Source organism: Cajanus cajan, chromosome 7 (genome assembly GCF_000230855.2).
Source record: "Cajanus cajan strain Asha chromosome 7, NIPB_CcT2T_4, whole genome shotgun sequence".
NCBI classification, from domain to species: Eukaryota; Viridiplantae; Streptophyta; class Magnoliopsida; order Fabales; family Fabaceae; genus Cajanus; species Cajanus cajan.
In genome coordinates, this window is record NC_138523.1 from 14,934,764 (window position 1) to 14,956,181 (window position 21,418).

Sequence of the window (21,418 nt, forward strand, 5' to 3'; positions counted from 1 at the left end):
TGGTTTGGCCCTTCCAGAATGATGCCTGCACCACCGCCTTTAGAGTTGGAAACCCGTCAACATGCAAAGTCCATACCTGGGGTTCCTCGGCAGTAGTTTGCGTGAGCTCGGCTACGAAGTTGGCTAAGCATTGGGCCTTCAGGGATCCGCGACCTTCGTACTGGATGCCGAATTCGGATAGTTCTACCGACCAGGCGATCATGCGTCCGGCAAGCTCAAGCTTTCGCAGAATTTGCTTGACGGGATAGTCAGTTTTGACTATCACCTGGTGGCTCTAGAAGTAGGGTCGAAGCCGCCGAGCTGTGGTGACGAGCGCTAATGCCAGCTTCTCGATCATTTGGTATCTTCTTTCCGCGTCTTGGAGGACTCGGCTGATGAAGTAGATAGGTGTCTGTACCTTTTGGTGTTCTTGTACGATAACTACGCTGATGGCGTTCTCTGCTACGGCCAAGTAAAGGAGAAGGTCGGTGTTGTGATCCGACCTCTGTAGGATTGGTAGAGTTTTGAGGAAGGTTTTGAAGCTTTGGAAAGCTTCTTCGCACTGATCTGTCCACAGGAAATCCTTCGGCTTTTTTAGTAGAGTGAAGACTAGTCCCGCTTTCTCTGCGAGTTTAGGAATGAAGCGGGACAGTGAGACTAACCGTCCGGCCAGACGTTGGACCTCTTTCACCGTTTGTGGGCTTTGCATCTGGATGATGGCTTTGCACTTCTCGGGGTTGGCCTCGATTCCTCTGCTGGTAATCATGAAGCCGAGGAATTTACCCCCCTGGACACCGAAGACACATTTCTCCGGGTTGAGGCGCATGTTATGCTTCCTGACCTGGGCAAATATTTTGGCGAGGTCGGCAACGTGGTTTATCGCCGAGGAAGTTTTGACTACCATGTCGTCGACGTAAACTTCCATATTTCTCCCGATCTGTTGATGGAAAACCTTATCCATCAGCCGCTGGTAGGTTGCCCCTGCGTTTTTGAGGTCGAAGGGCATCACCCGGTAGCAGTAGTTGGCATGGTCGGTGATGAAAGACCTATGCACTTCATCAGGTGGGTACATCATTATCTGGTTGTACCCAGAGTAGGCGTCGAGGAAACTGAGGAGGGCGTGCCCGGAGGCTCTGTGGACTAACCTGTCAATGCTCGGCAAAGGGTATGAGTCCTTGGGGCACGCTTTGTTTAGGTCAGTATAGTCGACGCACATACGCCACTTCCCCGAGTTCTTCTTGACCAGGACCACGTTCGCCAGCCATGTGGTGTATCTGACTTCACGGATGAAGCCAACGTTGAGCAATTTCTGTGTTTCGGCGACGATGGCCTCCCGTCTTTCACCGCCGACCTTCCTCTTTCTCTGGGCGACTGGTTTTGCCTCCTTTTGTATTGCTAGCGTGTGGCAGATGAAATCGGCGTCTATGCCTGGCATGTCAGCGCTAGACCAGGCGAAGAGGTCGGCATTCTTGAGGATTTCCGCTTCAAGTTGCTGTCACAACTCTAGAGTCAACTGTCTGCTGATCTTCGTGGTTTGCTTGGGGAGTTTCCCGATCTGGAGGTCATCGAGCTCGTCAACGAGGCTAGGCCGCTCGTCACGAGCGTCGGATCTTGGATCGAGGTCAATGATTTCTTCGTGGTTGGTGTGAGCCAGGGTGGTAAGGTTGCTCTTGCACTGTTCGCCAGGTGAGGCGATTTTCAGGCTCTCGGTGTAGCATTGTCGTGCTGTCTTCTGGTTTGCTTTGACGGAGATAATCCTCCCATCATGCCCTGGGAATTTCATGGTGAGGTGTGGGGTGGACACTACCGCTCCGAGCTAATTCAAGGTTGGCCTGCCGATGATGATGTTATAGGAGGTGTCGGCTTCCACGAGGAGGTATCGAACCATGACCCGCCTTGAATCCGGAGGTGCTCCGAAAGCCGTCAGTAGGTCCACGTATCCCCGAGTGTAAACGCTCCTTCCTTCAAAACCGACTAGGGGTTCTATGAGAGAGTGGGGGATGTCTAACCTGAGGAATGTTGGCCAATATAGGATATCCGCCGAGCTCCCTTGGTCGACCAGAGTCTTGTGAACCTCCCAATTGGCTAGCACCACGGCTATGACCATGGGATCGTCCTGGTTGGGATTGATCCCGGCATAGTCGTCGTCGGTGAAAGTGATCGTCGGTGAGCTCTGGTGCAAAGCAGAGGTGGTGAAGTGTACGCAGTTGACGTTGCGCAGGTATTTTTTCCAAGCTGACCTGCTGGCGCCCCCTCCTGCAAAACCTTCTGCAATTGTATTGACTACTCCCTGTAGGGGAGTTGGTCCTGCTTCCTGGTTTACCTCGGCTCGCATTGCTCCGCTGGGGTTGAATTGGGAGCCGGAGGAATGATCAGGGTGTCGCCTCTGGGGTTGAGTGTGAACCCCCTTGTATTCCGGGCGTAGAGCCGCTAGGTCAACCTTATTAGCGGCTCGTGTTGCGGCTAGATCAGTGTAGTGCTGGGCACGCATGTTTTGTAGGTCGGCGGCGTGCTGCTGTCGCATCTGTTCGATCTGATCGATCAACCTCCTTGGTGCCGCTTCACTATCCATGACAGTCGTGCGATCTGCGTCTTTCGTTGCGCGTCTGCTATGGCTTCTGGTGCAAACCATAAGCGTGGCCGATAAGAGCTGTCTTGATCGACCCCACGGTGGGCGCCAAATGTTCTTACCGGAAATCTGCTCTAGAGCTGATCCGCCAGGTAAGGTCGGTGAGCCTCCTTCACGGGTACGCTGGTGCTCCAAGATGGGGGTGGTACCTGCAAAAGAGACTCCGATGCTAAAGTTAGTGTTTGTGGGAGTATGAATCTCGTATAAATGATGCACGTACCTTAGTGTGAATTAGGGTTTCTTTGGACCTTGGGCCTCAGATAAGATATGATAAGATTAGATAGTGGATCTCGTCTGAAGCGAGATCCCTCGAGATCAGTTATGATCTGCTTAAATGTCGAGCTGACGTCGCATAGCGCGTGCCCGTCCTCATCTTGTGCTATGATGCCGAGCTCGGAGCTCGGTGTGACACCCTTACTACCCCAACACATATATAATATAATTTAATTAAGAAGAATAAACTTTCAAAGGGTTCGTAAAAGGGTTCACATAAAACTTCAAAACTGTTCTTTCTTCAATATAAGAAAATGACTGAAAAATAAAACTTGAAAGGTAAAATTTAAGAGTTTACAATTTTAAAATCATTTATTACAATACCAAATCCATATAAATATTCTGTCCTAGAAATCCTCTGCCCCGATGTCACATTATCATAGCATTCCCATAATTTAACTGTTGGCATTCTAGATGTCACTCGTAGCCGGATCTTCTTCACCTAAAATATCCACAGTTTATACGGTGAGAAAAGAAAATATTTATATGCAAAGTACATACAAACACATCACAATATAATCTCATCATAATTCATTATTTAATAAAATATATATAGATATATATATATATATATATATATATATATATATATATATCAATCATTCATCATCTTCACATCTCAATTCACATTTAACATATCTCATTTCACATACATATCTCAATCCATCATAATCCACACCAATTATACAATTTACAACATCATTTTCATATTCATAATTCATGTCAATCTTACAATTAACAATATCATTTCCACATCCATAATTCACACCAATCTTACAATTAACACTATGCCAAGACCTCGCCACATATGACACAAGTGATACAGGTTAATTGCCTCTCACACCAAACCAGGGTCACGCCCTCCCTGTAGCATCACTTACCCAGGGGCCGTGCCATCCCTAGTCATTAAGGAGTATGCTCGTCCCTGAAGCATCACCTACCTAGGGTTCGTATCATCCCTGATCATCCGGGAGTACGCTCGTCCCTGAAACATCAACTACCAGGGTTCATATCATCCTTGATCCTTTAGTGTGAGGAACCACAATCAAATTACAATCCATACAGTCTTTTGCAATTAACCCTATGCCAGGGCTGCCATAATCGACATAAGTGGTGTGTGTTAAATGTCTTACTCATCCCACACCATGCTAGGGTCACGCCCTCCCTGTAGCACCACTTACCCAGGGGTCGTGTCATCCCTAGTCACTGATGTGAGGCACCACAATCACAATCATAATCACATTCATACAACATCTCATCTCCTAATTCAAATTCACATCACGTACACAATTCCACCTCACATACACAACAGATAAGCCCAACAAAATAAGGGTTTACACACCCATCAAATAATTCACATCAAGATCATTCATTCTTATCAATCAATAAAATAATAACATTCATAAATTAATATTATAAACAATGGAATTATCAATTTCATATAATTTTAACATAAACAATAAAACCCCCAATTCTTTCAAAACCTAACTCATAGACACTTTTCTACAGTTTCGTTCTCCCTCTCAGATCATCATTCTTACAAATTAAATATATATTTCTAATCCTCAACACATACAGAATCTAATGGCATCATTAATTCCTCAAACAGAAATATTTCAATTTTTCCAAAACCTAGCCTACAGACACTTTTCTATAATTTCGTTCTCTCTCCTAGAGCATCATTTTTACAAATAAATCATATATTCATAATCCTAAATTCATACAGAATCAAATAATGTCAATAATTTTTCAAACAGAAATAATTATAAAATTACTCATAATCCTAAGGGCTCTTCTTCTACCCAATTCCTTCATGTAACTTCACATATAAATAATCCCCTTTTCCCCCGTACCTGGATAAACAGCAGTTGAAACTACAACAGGGATCTCTTGGTCTCCTCCTCTAAGTGCCCCATGGTCTTCAGAGAGAAGAAGAGGGGAAGAAAAAAAGAACAGAAGAGAATAGGAAGAGAGAATGAGATGTGAGAAAATGAGAGGTAAGGCCTCCTATTTATAGGAATCTGGCTCAGCTAATCCGGAACGGCCCGTTCCAAAAGTGGAACGGCCGTTCTGGACCCTCTAGAACCAAGCAAAAATCTCAACTGGAACGGCCCGTTCCAAAACCGGAACGGCCCGTTCCAAAACCCAGCAGAACGGCCCGTTCTACCTTCAGAACGGCCCGTTCTCCAAACCAGAACGGCCCGTTCTCCAACCGGAACGGTCCGTTCTCCAACCGGAACGGCCTGTTCTCAACTACGTTTTTTAGGTAAATTCTTTATTCCGGAACGGCCCGTTTCTAAAATTTAAAATGATTAATTTTGGTCTTTGTAAAATAAAGAAATTTTCGTTTTGATTTTTGTAAAATGATTTTTGTTTATTTTTATCATTCTAAAATCTAAAATCAAATTATGGTCCCCAAATCTTTGTTTTAAGATATAAATAACACTTCGTGTGGTATAGTACTAGAAGCACTAATAGGTGTAGGTGCCACCTAAGGTGATTATTTGATTCAACTTGTAGATCGTTAACAAATGTTACATAATAGTTGAGACTAAAAACAATGATTTTCAATCTTAGAGAATGAAAAACAATGCAAAATTTTTACAGAGATCAAATCAAAATTCATTTTCTTTTAAAAAAGTTAAAACATATTAATATATGTGACATTAGCAATAATCACGTATTAATATTTTTCAAAAACAATATCAAACTTGTACAATATGCAACAACTTGTCGTGATCCTTATACTTAAGAGTTCAACTACAAGTAATGGAAAACATACAAGTTTCTACCTAAGTTTAACATACCTGCAGTTCCTAAATATACAAATGATAATATATATATATATATATATATATATATATATATATATATATATATATAGACACACACACACATGAGCAACCATTTTTCCAACAACCGAAATATTATATAGGTACATATGTATATACAGTAATCCAAAAATTGAAGTGAATGAACCTATGTCGCTGGTCATGCAACACTACAAAAAGACTACCACCATAAGATGCATCAAGCTACACCACCAACAACCTGGCTCTCAACACTCCAAAAGCCTCCAGCATAACCCTGTCCTGCTCTCATGTAAACATGATCATCAAAATCGATGTAACACCCTTACTATCCCAACACATATATAAATATTAATCATATAAATAAATTAAAGAATAAAATTTTTAACGTTAGTAAAAGGTTTCACATAAAACCTTCATATTCATTTATCAATAACCAACATAATAATTGAAAATAAAACTTGAGAGTTTACAAATTGTTTTCAAAATCATATTTACAATGCCAAATCCATATAAAAATCTATGTCCTAAAAATTCTCTGCCCCGATGTAATAATATCAGAGCATACCCACAATTCAACTGTTGGCATTCTAGATGTCACTCGTAGCCGAATCTTCCTCACCTAAAATATCCACAATTTGTACAGTAAGAAAAGAAAACATTTATATGAAAAGCACACAAGGAAAAACATAACATAATCATAACTCATTATAACTTAATATTCATAAATATTTCAACATATCGTATTTTAATCAATCATGCATCGTCATCACGTCATAATTCTCAATCACACCAATCATCACAAATCTTGCACTTCACATTATGCCAAGGTCACGCTACCCACGTAACAATCCAAGGTCGTGCTCACCTCTGATATAACACTGTGCCAAGGTCACGATTCCCCTGTAGCATATCTAGCCCAGGGTCGTGCTCACCCCCGACATGTTATTCAAGGTCACGATACCCACGTAACAATCCAAGGTCGTGCTCACCCCTGATATAACATTGCGCCAAGGTCACGTTACTCCTAACTCAGGGCCGTGCTCACCCCTGACATGTTAACCAAGGTCACGATACCCATGTAACAATCTCAGGTTGTGCTCACCCCTGATATAACATTGTGTCAAGGTCACGTTACCCCTAACTCAGGGTCGTGCTCACCCCTGACATGTTAACCAAGGTCACGATACCCATGTAACAATCCCGGGTCGTGCTCACCCTTGGTCATAGGTGTGAAGAACCACAATCACATCTCATTCACATTCCACACAACATCTCATAGTTCAATTCCATATCACATACACAATTTCATATCACATACACAATTCCTTATCACATACACAACAGATAAGTCTAACAAAATAAGGGTTTACACACCCCTCAAGTAATTCACATCTAGATCATCTATTCTTATCAAGTAATATAACAATAACATTCATAAATTAATATAATAATCAATGGAATTATCCATTTAATATAATTATAACATAAACAGTAAAACCCCCAATTATTCCAAAACCTAACTCACAGACACTTTTCTACAGTTTCGTTCTCCCTCTCAGATCATCATTCTTACAAACTAAATATATATTTGTAATCCTCAACACATACAGAATCTAATGGGATCATCAATTTCTCAAACAGAAATAATTCAATTTTTCCAAAACCTAGCTTACAGACACTTTTCTATAATTTTGTTATCTCTCCCAGAGCATCATTTTTACAAATTAATCATATATTCGTAGTCCTAAATATATACAGAATCACATAAGACCAATAATTCTCCAAACAGAAATAATTATAAAATTACTCATAATCCTAAGGGACTCTTCTTCTACCCAATTCCCTCATGTAACTCTACATATAAATAATTCTCTTTTTTCCCCGTACCTGGATAAACAGCAGTTGAAACTAAAACAGAGATCTCTTGGTCTCCTCCTCTAAGTGCCCATCGGTCTTCAGAGAGTGTAGAAGGGAAAGAAGAGAATGTAGAAGAAAGAAGTCAGAACAGAAAAAATATGATTTTGGGAGTGTCAGAGCACTCAATTTATAGGCATCAAGATTCGCAGAATGGCCCGTTTCAAATCCAGAACGGTCCGTTCTGGGGTTTGCATTAAAAACTCTCAACGGTCATATTTTGGAACGGCCCGTTCTGAAACCAGAATGGCCCGTTCTCAATAAGGTTCAAAGGCCATTTCTGAAATCCGGAATGGCCCGTTCCAGTTGGGAACGGCTCGTTCCCAACTAAGAATCATAGGCAAAATTTAATGGTTTGGAATAGCCCATTCCAAATCCAGAACGGCTCGTTCTGGGCTTCCAAAAGTAGGTCTATTTAGTAATTTGGAACGGCCCGTTCCGGGCTACTAAACCACCTTAATTGGGCTCTTGACCCAGTAAAATTTGGGCTGTTACAATCGAACCACCAAGAAACATGTAAGGATAAGCTATAATTAACAAAAGAATAAACAGATAGCTAGTATAGGAGTAAAACAACTATACTACTAACAATATCATGTAAACTGCAACAACATTTCAACATGGCATCCAACAACCTTAAAAAGTAAACAAAAATTTCATCATATACCAACAACCATGCCATCCAACAACCAAACCCAGTAGCATATGAACAACACCAAAATCACCGCATCATATGCACAATACCTCAACTACTTATGTCATGATGCATTTACGTACGAAGATCTCCTACAATAGATATGAATAATCTAAGTGGCTTAACCCTACTAAACTAACACAACTTTTTACACTTGTTAGATCAACAACCAAATGAGATGCCAATCTCCAACAACATGATTCCTCAAATGTTGCCACTTAACTAGGAAGTCTAGTATTCTTGTTAGGATAGAACAACTTGGCTATAAGTCTACCATGACATTAGTTTGCAACACTAAGCCCCCTATGTATTTAGCCCACCAACTACCCTCCAAATACTATGCCTCTTAAGTACTAAATTAGAGACTAAGCTCCTGACTTTGTACCTTACTTGGTTGGTCACTTTATACACATGTGTCTTGACCTTTGTCCACATACAAATTAACATTGGTCACTTACAACTGGTATGTCTTGACTTAACCCACATACCACATCAACTAAGGTCTTAGAAGAGACTCAATTATCCACTTCAAGAGTCAACTACTCAAGAAGAATTTTTAAAAAAATTGGGCTCTTGAAGCATCACACCAATATCCTCAATTTGGGATATCCAACTTTCGAAGAAAAAAAAACCCTCTCCTCTAGTTTTAAGTCAATAAACATAACATACCTAAATTCTTAAAGCATTCTTGACACCATCACCTCAACATTAAACAATTCAACAACATAACATGCCTAAAGCATTGTCAACATCATCACCTAAACAATCAACAATCCAACAAGTTAATCAACATAAAACATGTTGTTGATTCACCTAACCTATTCATGTTCACCATTTTATCAAAAAAAAAATTACAAGTTTTAATAAGGTAATCCACACCCGACGCCATTCAACCTGCACCTGACATGGATGAAGTCAAGGATTCCCCAAGACAATCATACTTGGTGTGGATAAACCCACGCTGGCCCTAGTTCAAATAGAGATGATTTTTGTAACATTGTAAGTTGTGATAGTGTTGTATTACTCCTAATTTTTTATGTTGTTAAGTTGAGTTGTTAGAGCTGAGAGGCTTGAGGGTCTGAGGATCCCTTTAGAGCTTCAATGGTGTTGAGAAGGGGTTCTCTGGGTAGACACCCAATTTGACCTTGGAGGAAGGAGTATATAGGGTTTATATTTTGAGTAGAGCCTCATAAACTCTTTCCCTTAACTTTCTAGAGAGAGGATTCTAGAGAGAAGGTCTCTGATCCATGAACTCTTTTTCTCTCAATCTTTTTTGTCTTCTTCTTCTTCTTCTAATTCTTACCTAAGATTCCATTGTTGTGATTCAGGTGGTGGGAACCTCAAATCAAATAGCTAATTTTGTGTGGAGCTTCGAGTCTCCTTTCTTCTTCCTCGTATTCATGCTACCCAAGGTAAGGGAAGCTAGATTCTTGCTTTTATGGAGTTGTTGAGCTATTGAAGGTGGTGTTGGTTGTAACTTCCATGATTTCATTTCAAATTCGTGGCTAAATATGGATCAAATTAGAGATTGTTGGATGTTGAGAGATGAGGTTTTAGGGGTTTTGAGAAGAATCTGATGATTTGAGTTGATTTTTGGTTGTATGTTGATTTTAAGTGTATTTATGAGTTTGTTGTGATGTATATAATAGTTGTTTGTGGTTGCATGCTGATTTTAAGTGCATTTATGAGTTTGTTGTGATGTATATAATAGTTGTTCATGGTTGCATGTGTGGGATGTTTGTTGATTTTCAAGTTTTGACTCAAAATCAAGTTCTACACATGCAGAATTTTGATGTCGTGCTGGGTGGGCCTTCAATGCGTCAGGCGCTATTCTAACTTAAGGCTCTCTATCTCGATCACACCAGGCGTAGGATTGGTGACGTCGAATGTGAGGAGAGAAATTCGTCTCGGGTTGGAACGATGTTGGGTGTGGTTGAATGGCATAAGGTATGGATGTCTTAGGAGCTCTCTAACTTGGACACTGGCCTAATGATTTGTGGCTCTCAACATGGCCAAGCTAGAGCTCTTTATCTGTTTTTTGCTGGGTGTCGTGGTAATGATGTCGGATGAAACTCAAGTATAGACTTTCTGCCTAAGATGGAGTTAGGTGTGGTGTTTTACCATGCCAAGCATGAGGTCCTAAGGGCCTCTGCCTTAGCCACACCAGGCATAGGTTGTGTAGCACTAGGCATGGGCGAGGCAGAGAACTCCTTGCTTGGATGACATTGGGCACAAGATGAGTAGCATCGAGCGTGAGTTGTTGAAGTAAAGCTTGACGATTTGATTGATAAAGTGTTGATTTCTTGTTGATTTGAGTTGTTATCTGATGAGTTAGGTTTAAGTTGTACATTGAGTGTTGACTAAGTAGCGTGTTGATTATGTAATTATACTAAAAATATGATGTGTTGTTCAAATGCATTTCGTTTATATTATTGTAAATGAGTTGTGTTGATGAAGATATGAGTTCAAAAGTTGTGTGTTGTTTGTGTTGTTATATTGAAAATATAATGAGTTGTTGTGTTGTTGAACTGTATTAACCACTTAGAACTAGAAGAAAGTTGCATATCCCATTGTATGGATACTGAATATTATATTATGGTACTTAAAGAACCCAATTTGTTGAAAACACTTCTTGGAAAATTATCCCTTAAAGTGAATGTTGTATTGTTTCTCCTCTAGAACTTTTAAAATATTTTAAATTAATAAAATAAATAAATAAATTGTTTACTCTGTTTTATTCATTAAAATAAGTAATGCTTATTTATGTATTTTTTTTATATCCGTCTAAAGAACATATTTTTCTTATTCCAACTCTTTTACTTTTATTCTTCTTACTTTTTTTTCCCCTCCCAACTTCATTCATCATCAAACACTGTAAAAAATAGCAACGACACATATACTTACAAACTCTTGCAACACCTTATTTCCTCTTCCTTTCTCCATTACATGGCGTGTCTTATCTCTTCTCTCTATCCAGTACTCTCTTGCATTGCGTGTGTTGCAGTACAATAGTATTCATGTAAGGAATTTAAATCTCTCAAACATGCATGTTGTACTGGATTGCATCATCATGAGATTCAACTGTACGCAATAAAATAAAATAAGTCTCCGCTTTAGAGCTTCACCATACCCTAGCTCTTTTAATCATGAAAACAGTTTCCTCTGTACGTTCACGGCACCATACACCGTTTGTCTGTTAGCAACTAAGCAAAATTTTCTCTCCACGCTTTGTTATAACTACGGGATTGGAATCTTTTTATCTTTTTTTTTATTCCCATTCAAGACAATCAAAATCAGGTTTAGTTTATATTCTACTATTAAAATCAACTTTACTGTATAAACTAACAAAATTTGACTATTAACAAAATTAGATTTAAAATATTTAAATTCAAATATACGAAAGTAATTAGTTTTTTTATCAAATAAAATGAATTTGAAAATCTTATCTCTCCAAATTTATAATTATACATTTAAAATAAATTTTGATAACAAATTTTTAAAGAATATTTAATATACAAAAATCATCAAGTTCATTTCCTTTATCTTTCAAATAAAAATTACGTTACTTTTCTACGACGTTTGTTCAAAATATATTCTGTAAATGCATGATTCTAAATTAATTATATTAATCTATATCTAAATACAAACTAAATTTTACTGACGTAACAAAAAATAATTAATTAAATTATTTAATTTTATTAATTTCAATTAAAAATAATATTGTTTTTAGTGAAGTACGTACCGAGAACGCCCAAAATCACTAAAAGGTAAAACTCCGTGAAAACACGATAGAGTTTACATTAGGCAAGCCAGGTGGATTAAAAACAATGTTATTTTTATTATTATTATTATTATTATTATTATTTTATTATTATAATTATTTTTTTTATATTATTTTACGTTGAAACTTAATATTTAATAAAAGAAAATAAAAGCATTAAAAGTAGAATCTGAATTAATAAGACGAGAATTTTTCTTCTTCTTATATTTAAGTTGGATGAAGAGAATAAATTAATACTAAACATTTAAGCAAGAGCAGGCTTACATAATTTTTTTTCCGATGAAAAAAAATGAGAATAAAATAAATTGAGTTTCTTAAGCAAATCGGTTTTAATTTGCTTAAGAAACTGAATTTATTTTATAATTTTTTGTTTGTGAAATACTTAGTAATGAGAAGAAATGTAGCGGTTACAGGACATTAGCGTTCGGCAGTTGAAGAAAGCGCAGGCACGTGCGAGCGAGGGAGCCCCTAGAAGTCACGTGACTTACGGCGGAAGGCGGCGGCGGAGGAGGAGGAAGAGGTGACGGAGAAGACGCCGTTCCAGATCTCGGTGAAGGCTCTAACGATGACGCCGTGGTGGTGGGGTGAATTAAGCTGAAGAAAACAGTTAAGAAGCTCTCTGAGGTCGTGTTTGGAGTAAATCTCGTTCTCCAGAATCATCTGCAGCATGGAGTGGCGGAAGTCCAAGTAAGGGTCGTCGGAGTCCTTCTCCACCGCCACGCCCTCGCTCCCGGCTCTCCCGAAGCCGCTCACGGTCTTGGCGCACTCCCAGGACGAGGGGGAGAAGGTGGCGGCGGAGGTGTTGGTGGTGGTGGTGGTGCTGGTGGCGGTGTCGTCGCGCTCCTCGGCCCAGGCGCGGTAGGCGTTGGGCCTCTTGGGGCGGGGCTTGGGGTGGAAAAGGCGGCGCAGGAGCTTGGGGCGCCTGCAGCTGGCGCAGCCCAGGCTGACGGAGAGGGTGTTGAGAGGGAGTTTTGTTCTGGTGGTGGACATAGGTGTGGCAAGTGTGGGAACTGGGAAAGGGGAGAGAGAGGGTTTTATTATGGGATGGAGCAGTGAGAGAGAAAGGGTTCTCAGTTCTCACAAAACACAATTTATTTGAGAGAGAAAGGGACCCTGCTTGTTAAACTTTAATGGTGACAGACTGACCTGGACCGCAGTTTTTCTTCTTCTTCTTTTTTTTTTAATTATTATTTCTCGGATTAATTCCTTTTAATTATCTTATTCCTACACACAAACATAGTATTCAATATTCATATCAAAAAAGTTTCGTTAATGAATAAATCAGAAAATCTGGCGTCTGTGTTGGCCGGATATTTCTAAATGTAAATTATCCAGAGTTATTTATCTATAGTAATATATAAAATGGATACATTTTTTTTAGTAATTACTTTAGTCTTCATAATTTTTAAATTATTATATCCTTTTATTTTAAATAAATTAAAAAAATATTTTTTTTTATCAAATTTAAGAATTTAAAATTAATAAATTAATTATAATATCAATTAAATTAATATATTTTTATTATTTAATTTTTATTTTTATTTTATTTTATATGAATTATTTTATTTTTTATTTATTTTTTAATAGTTATTTTTTTTTATAAATAACTTTCCATTTTTTTTTTTTTAATACAATACAGGCACCAAGTGCCTTGTATTGTAGATAATGGAATAGCCGGTAACGAATAAATTTGTCAATAATATTGAAACAGATTAAAAATTAAAAAATAATTTAACATATTAATTTATATATATATATATAGATATATATATATATATATATATATATATATATATATTTATTGGTAATACTATCCATGTGAAAATTAAAATAATTTGTAATTCACATTTTGTGTTTCTTAATTACATTTGACCTGACAAAAGAGAATAACTCAATCAACACAACATTTTCCTCTTTGTAAACCTCAAAAAAAAATTTAAATAGAACTTTTTTACTAATGACGCCATTCATCAGTAATGGGATTTTGTTTGGTACTATTATGAAATTTTAGTATTCAATCTGATGTTTGTCTTTGGTGTTCTGTGCTGGAAATTCTAAACCTTGATTATATATACGTGAATAATTGTGTTATATGATTTGTATGTTATACAGATTATTATGTTATGTTGGTTGTGAATTGTGAATTAATTGGTATAAATTGTTAATTTATGAGAACTCTTAGATTTTTATAGGAAATCCTTGATATAGAGTAAGGTGAAAATTAATATAAAAAAATAGTGATATTTTGTATAATTGTTGTATGTTTAGGTTAATTGACAGTTTAATAGAGTAGTATTAAATTTTGATTGATGATTTTATCTACTGATGATATTGGGAAGAAATTTGAGGTTGAGGGTTTTATGTGATTTTTGTACCTTTCTACAGGTAAATAAAACTAATGTCACGTTAGACACAAATTTATGATACTGGACAATGATGACTCATAGTATTCTTTATTTCCTTAGTGTCGACCACCAAATAGGCTCCATTGGACATCATTTGATATTGTTTCTACATAAGTTTCTTGTCGAGCGTGAACTCAGTCATGTCAAGCACAAGAGTTATAGAGAGGTTTTTGACCTCTCTACACTAGGTGCAAAAAATGCCTCACCAAGTATGACAGTGAAAATTAGTGTTGATTATGACACATAATCCTTACTTATTAAAGTAAATTTTCTATTTGTTTAATTTGTTAGTCAACTTGGTCCCTACATAGATGGGATAATGTAGGACTAAACGGGTAATATAGCCATCATTTATTGTAATTCTCACAAACTATGAAATCAATACATTTAGTCTTCTTCATTCATTTTATGAGTGTTCTTTCTTGTTTTTATGTCATTTATTTTACTCAATGTTTCACAACAAACTGGTACTATGAGCTTGGTTGAGATCATAGTTTTGCATCTGTTGGTGGATCTTTAAAGTTAGATCAACCATTCTATTTTTTGTTGTTTGTGATGGATCTTTAAAGAAGACGTTCAGGAAGATGGCTAACACAATCAAGATTGAGAAGTTTACAATGAAGAACAATTTCAACCTCTGGTGCATAAAGATGAGAGCTTTGCTGAAGGAATAAGGCATTTGGGCACCTTTCTCCAAGATGACATCACATTTGGAAAAATATGTTCTTGAACAAAAGGAAGATAAAACACACTCGTTTATTCTTCTTTCGTTGGGTGACAAAGTTTTGTATGATGTCGGGGAAGAATAGACTACTTCAAGGTTATAGTTGAAATTGGAGAAGATTTTCATGACAAAGTGCATATATAATAAGTTTTTGCTAAAGAGGAGGCTCTTTGGTCTTTGTATGAAGGAAGACACATCTTTGAAAGATCATGTTGATGAATTAAACTTTATTTTGTTGAAACTATAATATTGACATAAAAAATGGAAGACGAAGATGTGGCTATGATTCTGCTAATGTCTCTCCCTCTTCCTATGAGAATTTCATAAGTTCTTTCAATATTGGGAAGGAAAGCATCATGCTAGAAGAAGTAAAATTCAGTCCTATTCAAGAGAACTCTGACATAAAGTGTCTGGTAATGGTAATGAACTGTCAACACTTGTAACACCCTCTACCCTATTCATCAATATTTATATTAATTAATAATATACTCTAATTGCTCTAAAGAAACTTTAATATATAAGGAAACCATTCACAAAAACACCTCCATGGATAGAGGAAGTTACATCTGTCCAAAATTGAAAACATATACTTAAACAAAAGAAATACCAAATTTAACAAAATAACTTCATGGTTAACAAGAAACTACTACATCATAAGGCACATGCTTCTTTACCAACATCATCATCATAATGATCCTTATCTGCAAAACACATGTAGGAACACAACAACAACAACAACGACAAAGGGGAGTGAGAAATGTCTCACTTTGCTATTTGTGTGAGATATAATCAAGCAAAACAAACATCAACTATAACATTAGCGTACGTACATGTAATGAGAGTATTAAAATATAAGTAAAACAATATAACTTCAATTAATAGCAACATCACACCATTAAAATCATACACATTCACATCTCATTCACTTAATATAGTGGACATGGACTTATCTAGATCTACATGCATGTGGGCCAAGGATCTCATAACTCATGGTCTGAAGGCTAATACACATAGCCGGAAGGCAATTACTCATGACTTGAAGGTGAATACTCATGGCCCAAAGGAAATTACTCATGGCTCGAAGGTGAAGGTTTGTACTCATGATGCATGCTTCATATACAAGACTCTCTGCAACATTTTATTTCATGAATTTAACTCATAGTCATTTCATTCACTTGACACGTCAGGCTAATGTCAACTATAACATTAGTGTACGTACATGTAATGAGAGTATTAAAATATAAGTAAAACAATATAACTTCAATTAATAACAACATCACACCATTAAAATCATACACATTCACATCTCATTCACTTAATATAGTGGACATGGACTTATCTAGATCTACATGCATGTGGGCCAAGGATCTCATAACTCGTGGTCTGAAGGCTAATACACATAGCCGAAATGCAATTACTCATGACTTGAAGGTGAATACTCATGGCTCAAAGGAAATTACTCATGGCTCAATGGTGAAGGTTTGTACTCATGATGCATGCTTCATATACAAGACTCTGTGCAACATTTTATTTCATGAATTTAACTCATAGTTATTTCATTCACTTAACACGTCAGGCTAATGTCAATCTAATTTATACACATCATCATCTTGTAAATCTCATACAAACACATCATCATCATTTCATTCTCACATCACACATTATCATCATTATCTCACATCTCATCATTCACCAATGTTTCAAATATTGCACATAATTTTCTCAAGTCAAACATCAACATCTCATCATATTACACATAACCATCTCATATCACATCATGTATAATAATCTGTTGCATATAATTTTCTCATGCCACGTATCAACAATTCATATTTTGCATATCACACAAAAAAAAAATCTCATATTGCATATAGGCACCAAGCCTCAAGCACAAGGTATCACAAACATAATTTTATATCTTCATCATAACTCATTCACAAATATCCCATCTCATTATTTATATTTCTTAACCCATGATATAAGTTTCTCAAACCATCTCCAAGATTAAGCACTTAAAGGGTAAAAAAACTCACCATTACAACTCTCAAATTATCTCTCTTTATCTCAAGCGTCTATGATATTATGGGGTATAAACACAATATATGGAGTTATAATCATGATATTAAGTTGATCTCAATTTTCTTAGAAAAATAATAAAATTATCTAAAACTTTTATGTTGACCTCAAGAGTTTATTTTACCATCTACCATGCTTAAAAATTACAAAGCCTCAACATTTTAGTCTAAATCTAACAACTTAACCCTTGGTCATTAATTTAATCATCTTAGTAGTTTTAGACCTTCTTTATGTGTGATCCTAATGTCATTGAAAAGCTCACATCAAATGTTACAATTTTTATGAAGATCAGAAGATCCAATCAGACATTTGTTGTGCCTTATCACACAAAGAGGTCAAAACCCTTTCTACAACACTTGTGCTTGGCTTGGTTGAGGTCACGCTTGGCTAGAAACTTATGTAAAAGAAACGTCAAATAGTGTCTAGCGAGACCTATTTGATGTCGTCACAATAGGAACAAAGATCACTATAAATTATCATGCCCAACACCATAAGTGTGTGCTCGACATGACACCAGTTCTAAAAAATCCTCTAGAATGTGCGAAAATCACTCAAGTTTGACACTTCTCACTTCTCACTCACTCCAATAAGTGAAAACATCAATTAATTAAACCCAACATCAATTTCACATACTCACACAATTAACATCAAATTATTCACTTTGATATATAATTCAAGGGTTTCTCACGGGAATTACAAACACTCATAGATTCACAATTAGAGCAATGTATAGGAAATTAATTACACATACCACTCAACAATCATATATAAGGTTCATATGAAGCGTATGGAACACCAATTCTCATTCTACAAGTAAACAAACAAGCATCAAAGTTGGGGTCAACTCCTTTACCCAACATATAATCCACCTCCATAATAAGGGGAGACCCTCACTCCCCTTTACTTTGATTAATTCTAGATGAAGGATGCATGTCTCTAGGTGATCTCTAACGATTTTCTCCTCTCCAACCACTTATCTATGTTCAGGGAAAATAAGCATAAACATAAAACATGAATTGCACCACCTTTTTAACCAAAGTTCCTTTTTCTTAATAAAATATCATAATAAATAAAATAAAATAATAAAATTCATACTTCTCTATACTCATTATATAAATAATTTCACAACCTTTATAAACTAACCTATAATCATATAAAGTTTGTAATTATTTTCAAAATTCTAATTAGTTAATTTAAAACTCTTATTAGTTTTAGAAAACTTAGGGTATTGCAGTGACCATATTAATTAAGTAAATATGACCCACATATTTAAAAATCTTATTACTCGTACCTATGACTCACATTTTATTTATGTATAAAGTAAATAAATTAATAAAGAAATATCATTTCGCATAAGCAAACATAATATTAATTTGTTAGGCTTATAACATTACAATTATTATAAATAAATATTATAAAATATTTAATTCTTGTAAATAAACTTTTTAAAAATATTCAACGTAATAAAAGTTACAATTAAACTTTCAACATCATAATTATATATTAACAATATTCTCCAAGACCTGTGAAAAAAAATATACAGAAAATAGTTATATTAAAATTATAGATTAAATTATATACTATAAACATTAAAAAAAAATATATGTAGACATTTAACTTCAACATGAAAATCAACTTCTTCATATTTTTCCAAGTCTATATATTATTTTGATCCAATAATATCAATAGAAACTATATGACAAGAAAATGAATGATTAGACAATTTAAATTAATAATTAATACCAACAATAAAAAATAAAATAAATTTTATGAAATAAATAAAATTTAATTATTTATTACCTTATTCCTTGTGTTTCAACCAACTTTATGTACACATAAGTGTCTCTAGAGTAAATTCGCGGGGTTTAGAATGATGAGGACTCAAAATTTTACCTTTTGTGCTAAATGCAAATTTTAATTTGAAGTTGCGATTGAAATTCAAATTGCCAAAACATCCTTAGCATTTTTTTTTGCAAAATTAATCTTATTTGTTTTCTACCATCCAAGAATATCAAAAGTAACACTCATAAACAAAACATTTTTTTCAAGTAGAGCTTTATTTCAAACTTTATTTGTATTTCAATTGTAACATTCACAAATGAATCATAATCACTAAAAAATATTGTTAATATTTAGATTATCCAAGTTTGACTCGTTGACATCTGTTTGTAAAGTTGAATTTTTCACTATTCCCTTAACTTTAGTTTGATACTCTTCAAACAATGATTAACATAATTTCTTGATATTATTAATTTCAATTGTAGATGAGCTACCATAAATCTTAGAAAAAAATACTCCAACAACTTTAATTTGTAGCTTGAATCTAAAATAATAACAATATTATTATATTAATTAATATATATTTATATATATATATATAATTGTTATATTAATATATATATATATATATATATATATATATTAAAATATTGTGGGGCGGGGCAGGTTAGATATCATAGTACTGGTACTTGCACCCGCACCTACTAAATTTTGTGGATTTATACCCGCCCGTACCCATTCTCATATAAGCGGATATTTACCTGCCTTCGTAAGAGGATATTTTTGCAGGTGCTCGTAGGACTTGAGTCTATTTTATCATCTTTAAGTTATGTGGTTGCCAATTTGATAACACACGAATTAAAGGATCATTGAGAAAAAGAAATTTAATTAAATAAAAGGTATTTTGTAAATATTATATTTAGATCACAATAAATGAACTTTTTTTTATCCATGAAGAGGGTGAGAATTAAAGATGCACCTTTTCTTAATTTCATTTATTTCGCAATCTTATTTGATCCAAGCCATTTAGTGTTGGTTTGTTTTAAAAGGTTCCAAGCCATTTGTTTCAAAAGGGTTTAAGAATGTATATCACATTGGACCACAGAGCTCCAGAAGCCCAAAAGAGGAGATCTTGGTCAAAGTCAATGGTTAAAACTTTTAATGATAAAGTCAAAGTCAAGGTAAGCAAATTGCCGAAATCCTCAATTTAAAGTGATTCTAAATTATAAAATTTCCAGTCACAAAATTAAAATCGCAAATCTGAAATTAAAAACTAATTAATAATCCTAGTCAAATCTTCAGTAAAGTAAAATGAAATAAAAGTTATTATTTTTATTATTAAATATATTTCCATGGTATACAAAAAGGAGATATTATTCCATTTTGTTTCACCTTTTTAAAATAATAAAATAAAATTGTAAGATTTGATAATTTCATTTTACCTCCTTTCATTCTATATATTTCTATCACTTTATGCATATTAAACCTAAAATATATACAATAATAAATAAGATGTTACTTCCTGATTCGATAATAAAAAATAAATATAAAGTGAACTCATATATATATATATATATATATATATATATATATATATATATATATATATATATAAGGTTATAATTACACCGGTGTAACTTTTATTAAGTATTACATCGTTCAATAAATTTATATTAAATGTGAGTTTTGTACATCCAATCATTAGATTGAAAGTTCATATCTCTTAGATTATATTTACAAAATTTTATATTAATTCAAGATGATTTGATACTTCATTTTTATATAACAAAATTGACGTAATATATTCATTTCAAAATACACTAAAATGTGAATAATTTGATTACCTTCAAGTTGTTGTTCAATTTTAACAAAAATTGATATACATGTATAAAGTTATATGAACTTTCAATCTAACGGTTGAATTTACAAAATTCACAATGAATATAAAGTTATTGAGCGGTATAATACTTAATAAAAGTTACACCGGTGTAATTATAACACCTTATATATATATATATATATATATATATATATATATATATATATATATATATATATATATGACTTATAGTAGGGTTTTCTCTTATTTTTGCTAATAAGATAAGAGAAAGAATATAACTCAAAATTTTCTTAATACACCTTTCACATAAATTGATCTATGATAAAATTATTTCTACTACTAAAAACATTGTTTCAGAATTTGTAATAACATGAAATTAAAAAATTAAATAACAATGAAAAGAGAAAGTGAAATTAAAGAATTAGGTAATTTTTAAGGGTGAAGTCTCTTATAGTCAAGTTTAGGAAGTAGTCCATCCGTGTAGCATGTTTAGGATTTAAGATGACCGTAG

At 35.0% G+C, this 21,418-nt stretch overlaps 1 protein-coding gene across 1 annotated transcript; it reads right to left on the bottom strand.

Annotated features, from left to right (window-relative positions):
• Window positions 1-12,257: 12,257 nt before the first annotated feature.
• On the bottom strand, window positions 12,258-13,193 carry LOC109789079 (transcription repressor OFP6). The gene has a single exon (XM_020347944.3). The coding sequence runs from the start codon at window positions 13,071-13,073 to the stop codon at window positions 12,552-12,554; it is 522 nt and encodes a 173-aa protein (XP_020203533.1). The 5' UTR covers window positions 13,074-13,193; the 3' UTR covers window positions 12,258-12,551.
• Window positions 13,194-21,418: the final 8,225 nt, after the last annotated feature.

Excerpts from the sequence above, each read along its gene's own strand:
- LOC109789079 (XM_020347944.3), bottom strand. The coding sequence starts at position 13,073 with ATGTCCACCACCAGAACAAAACTCCCTCTCAACACCCTCTCCGTCAGC.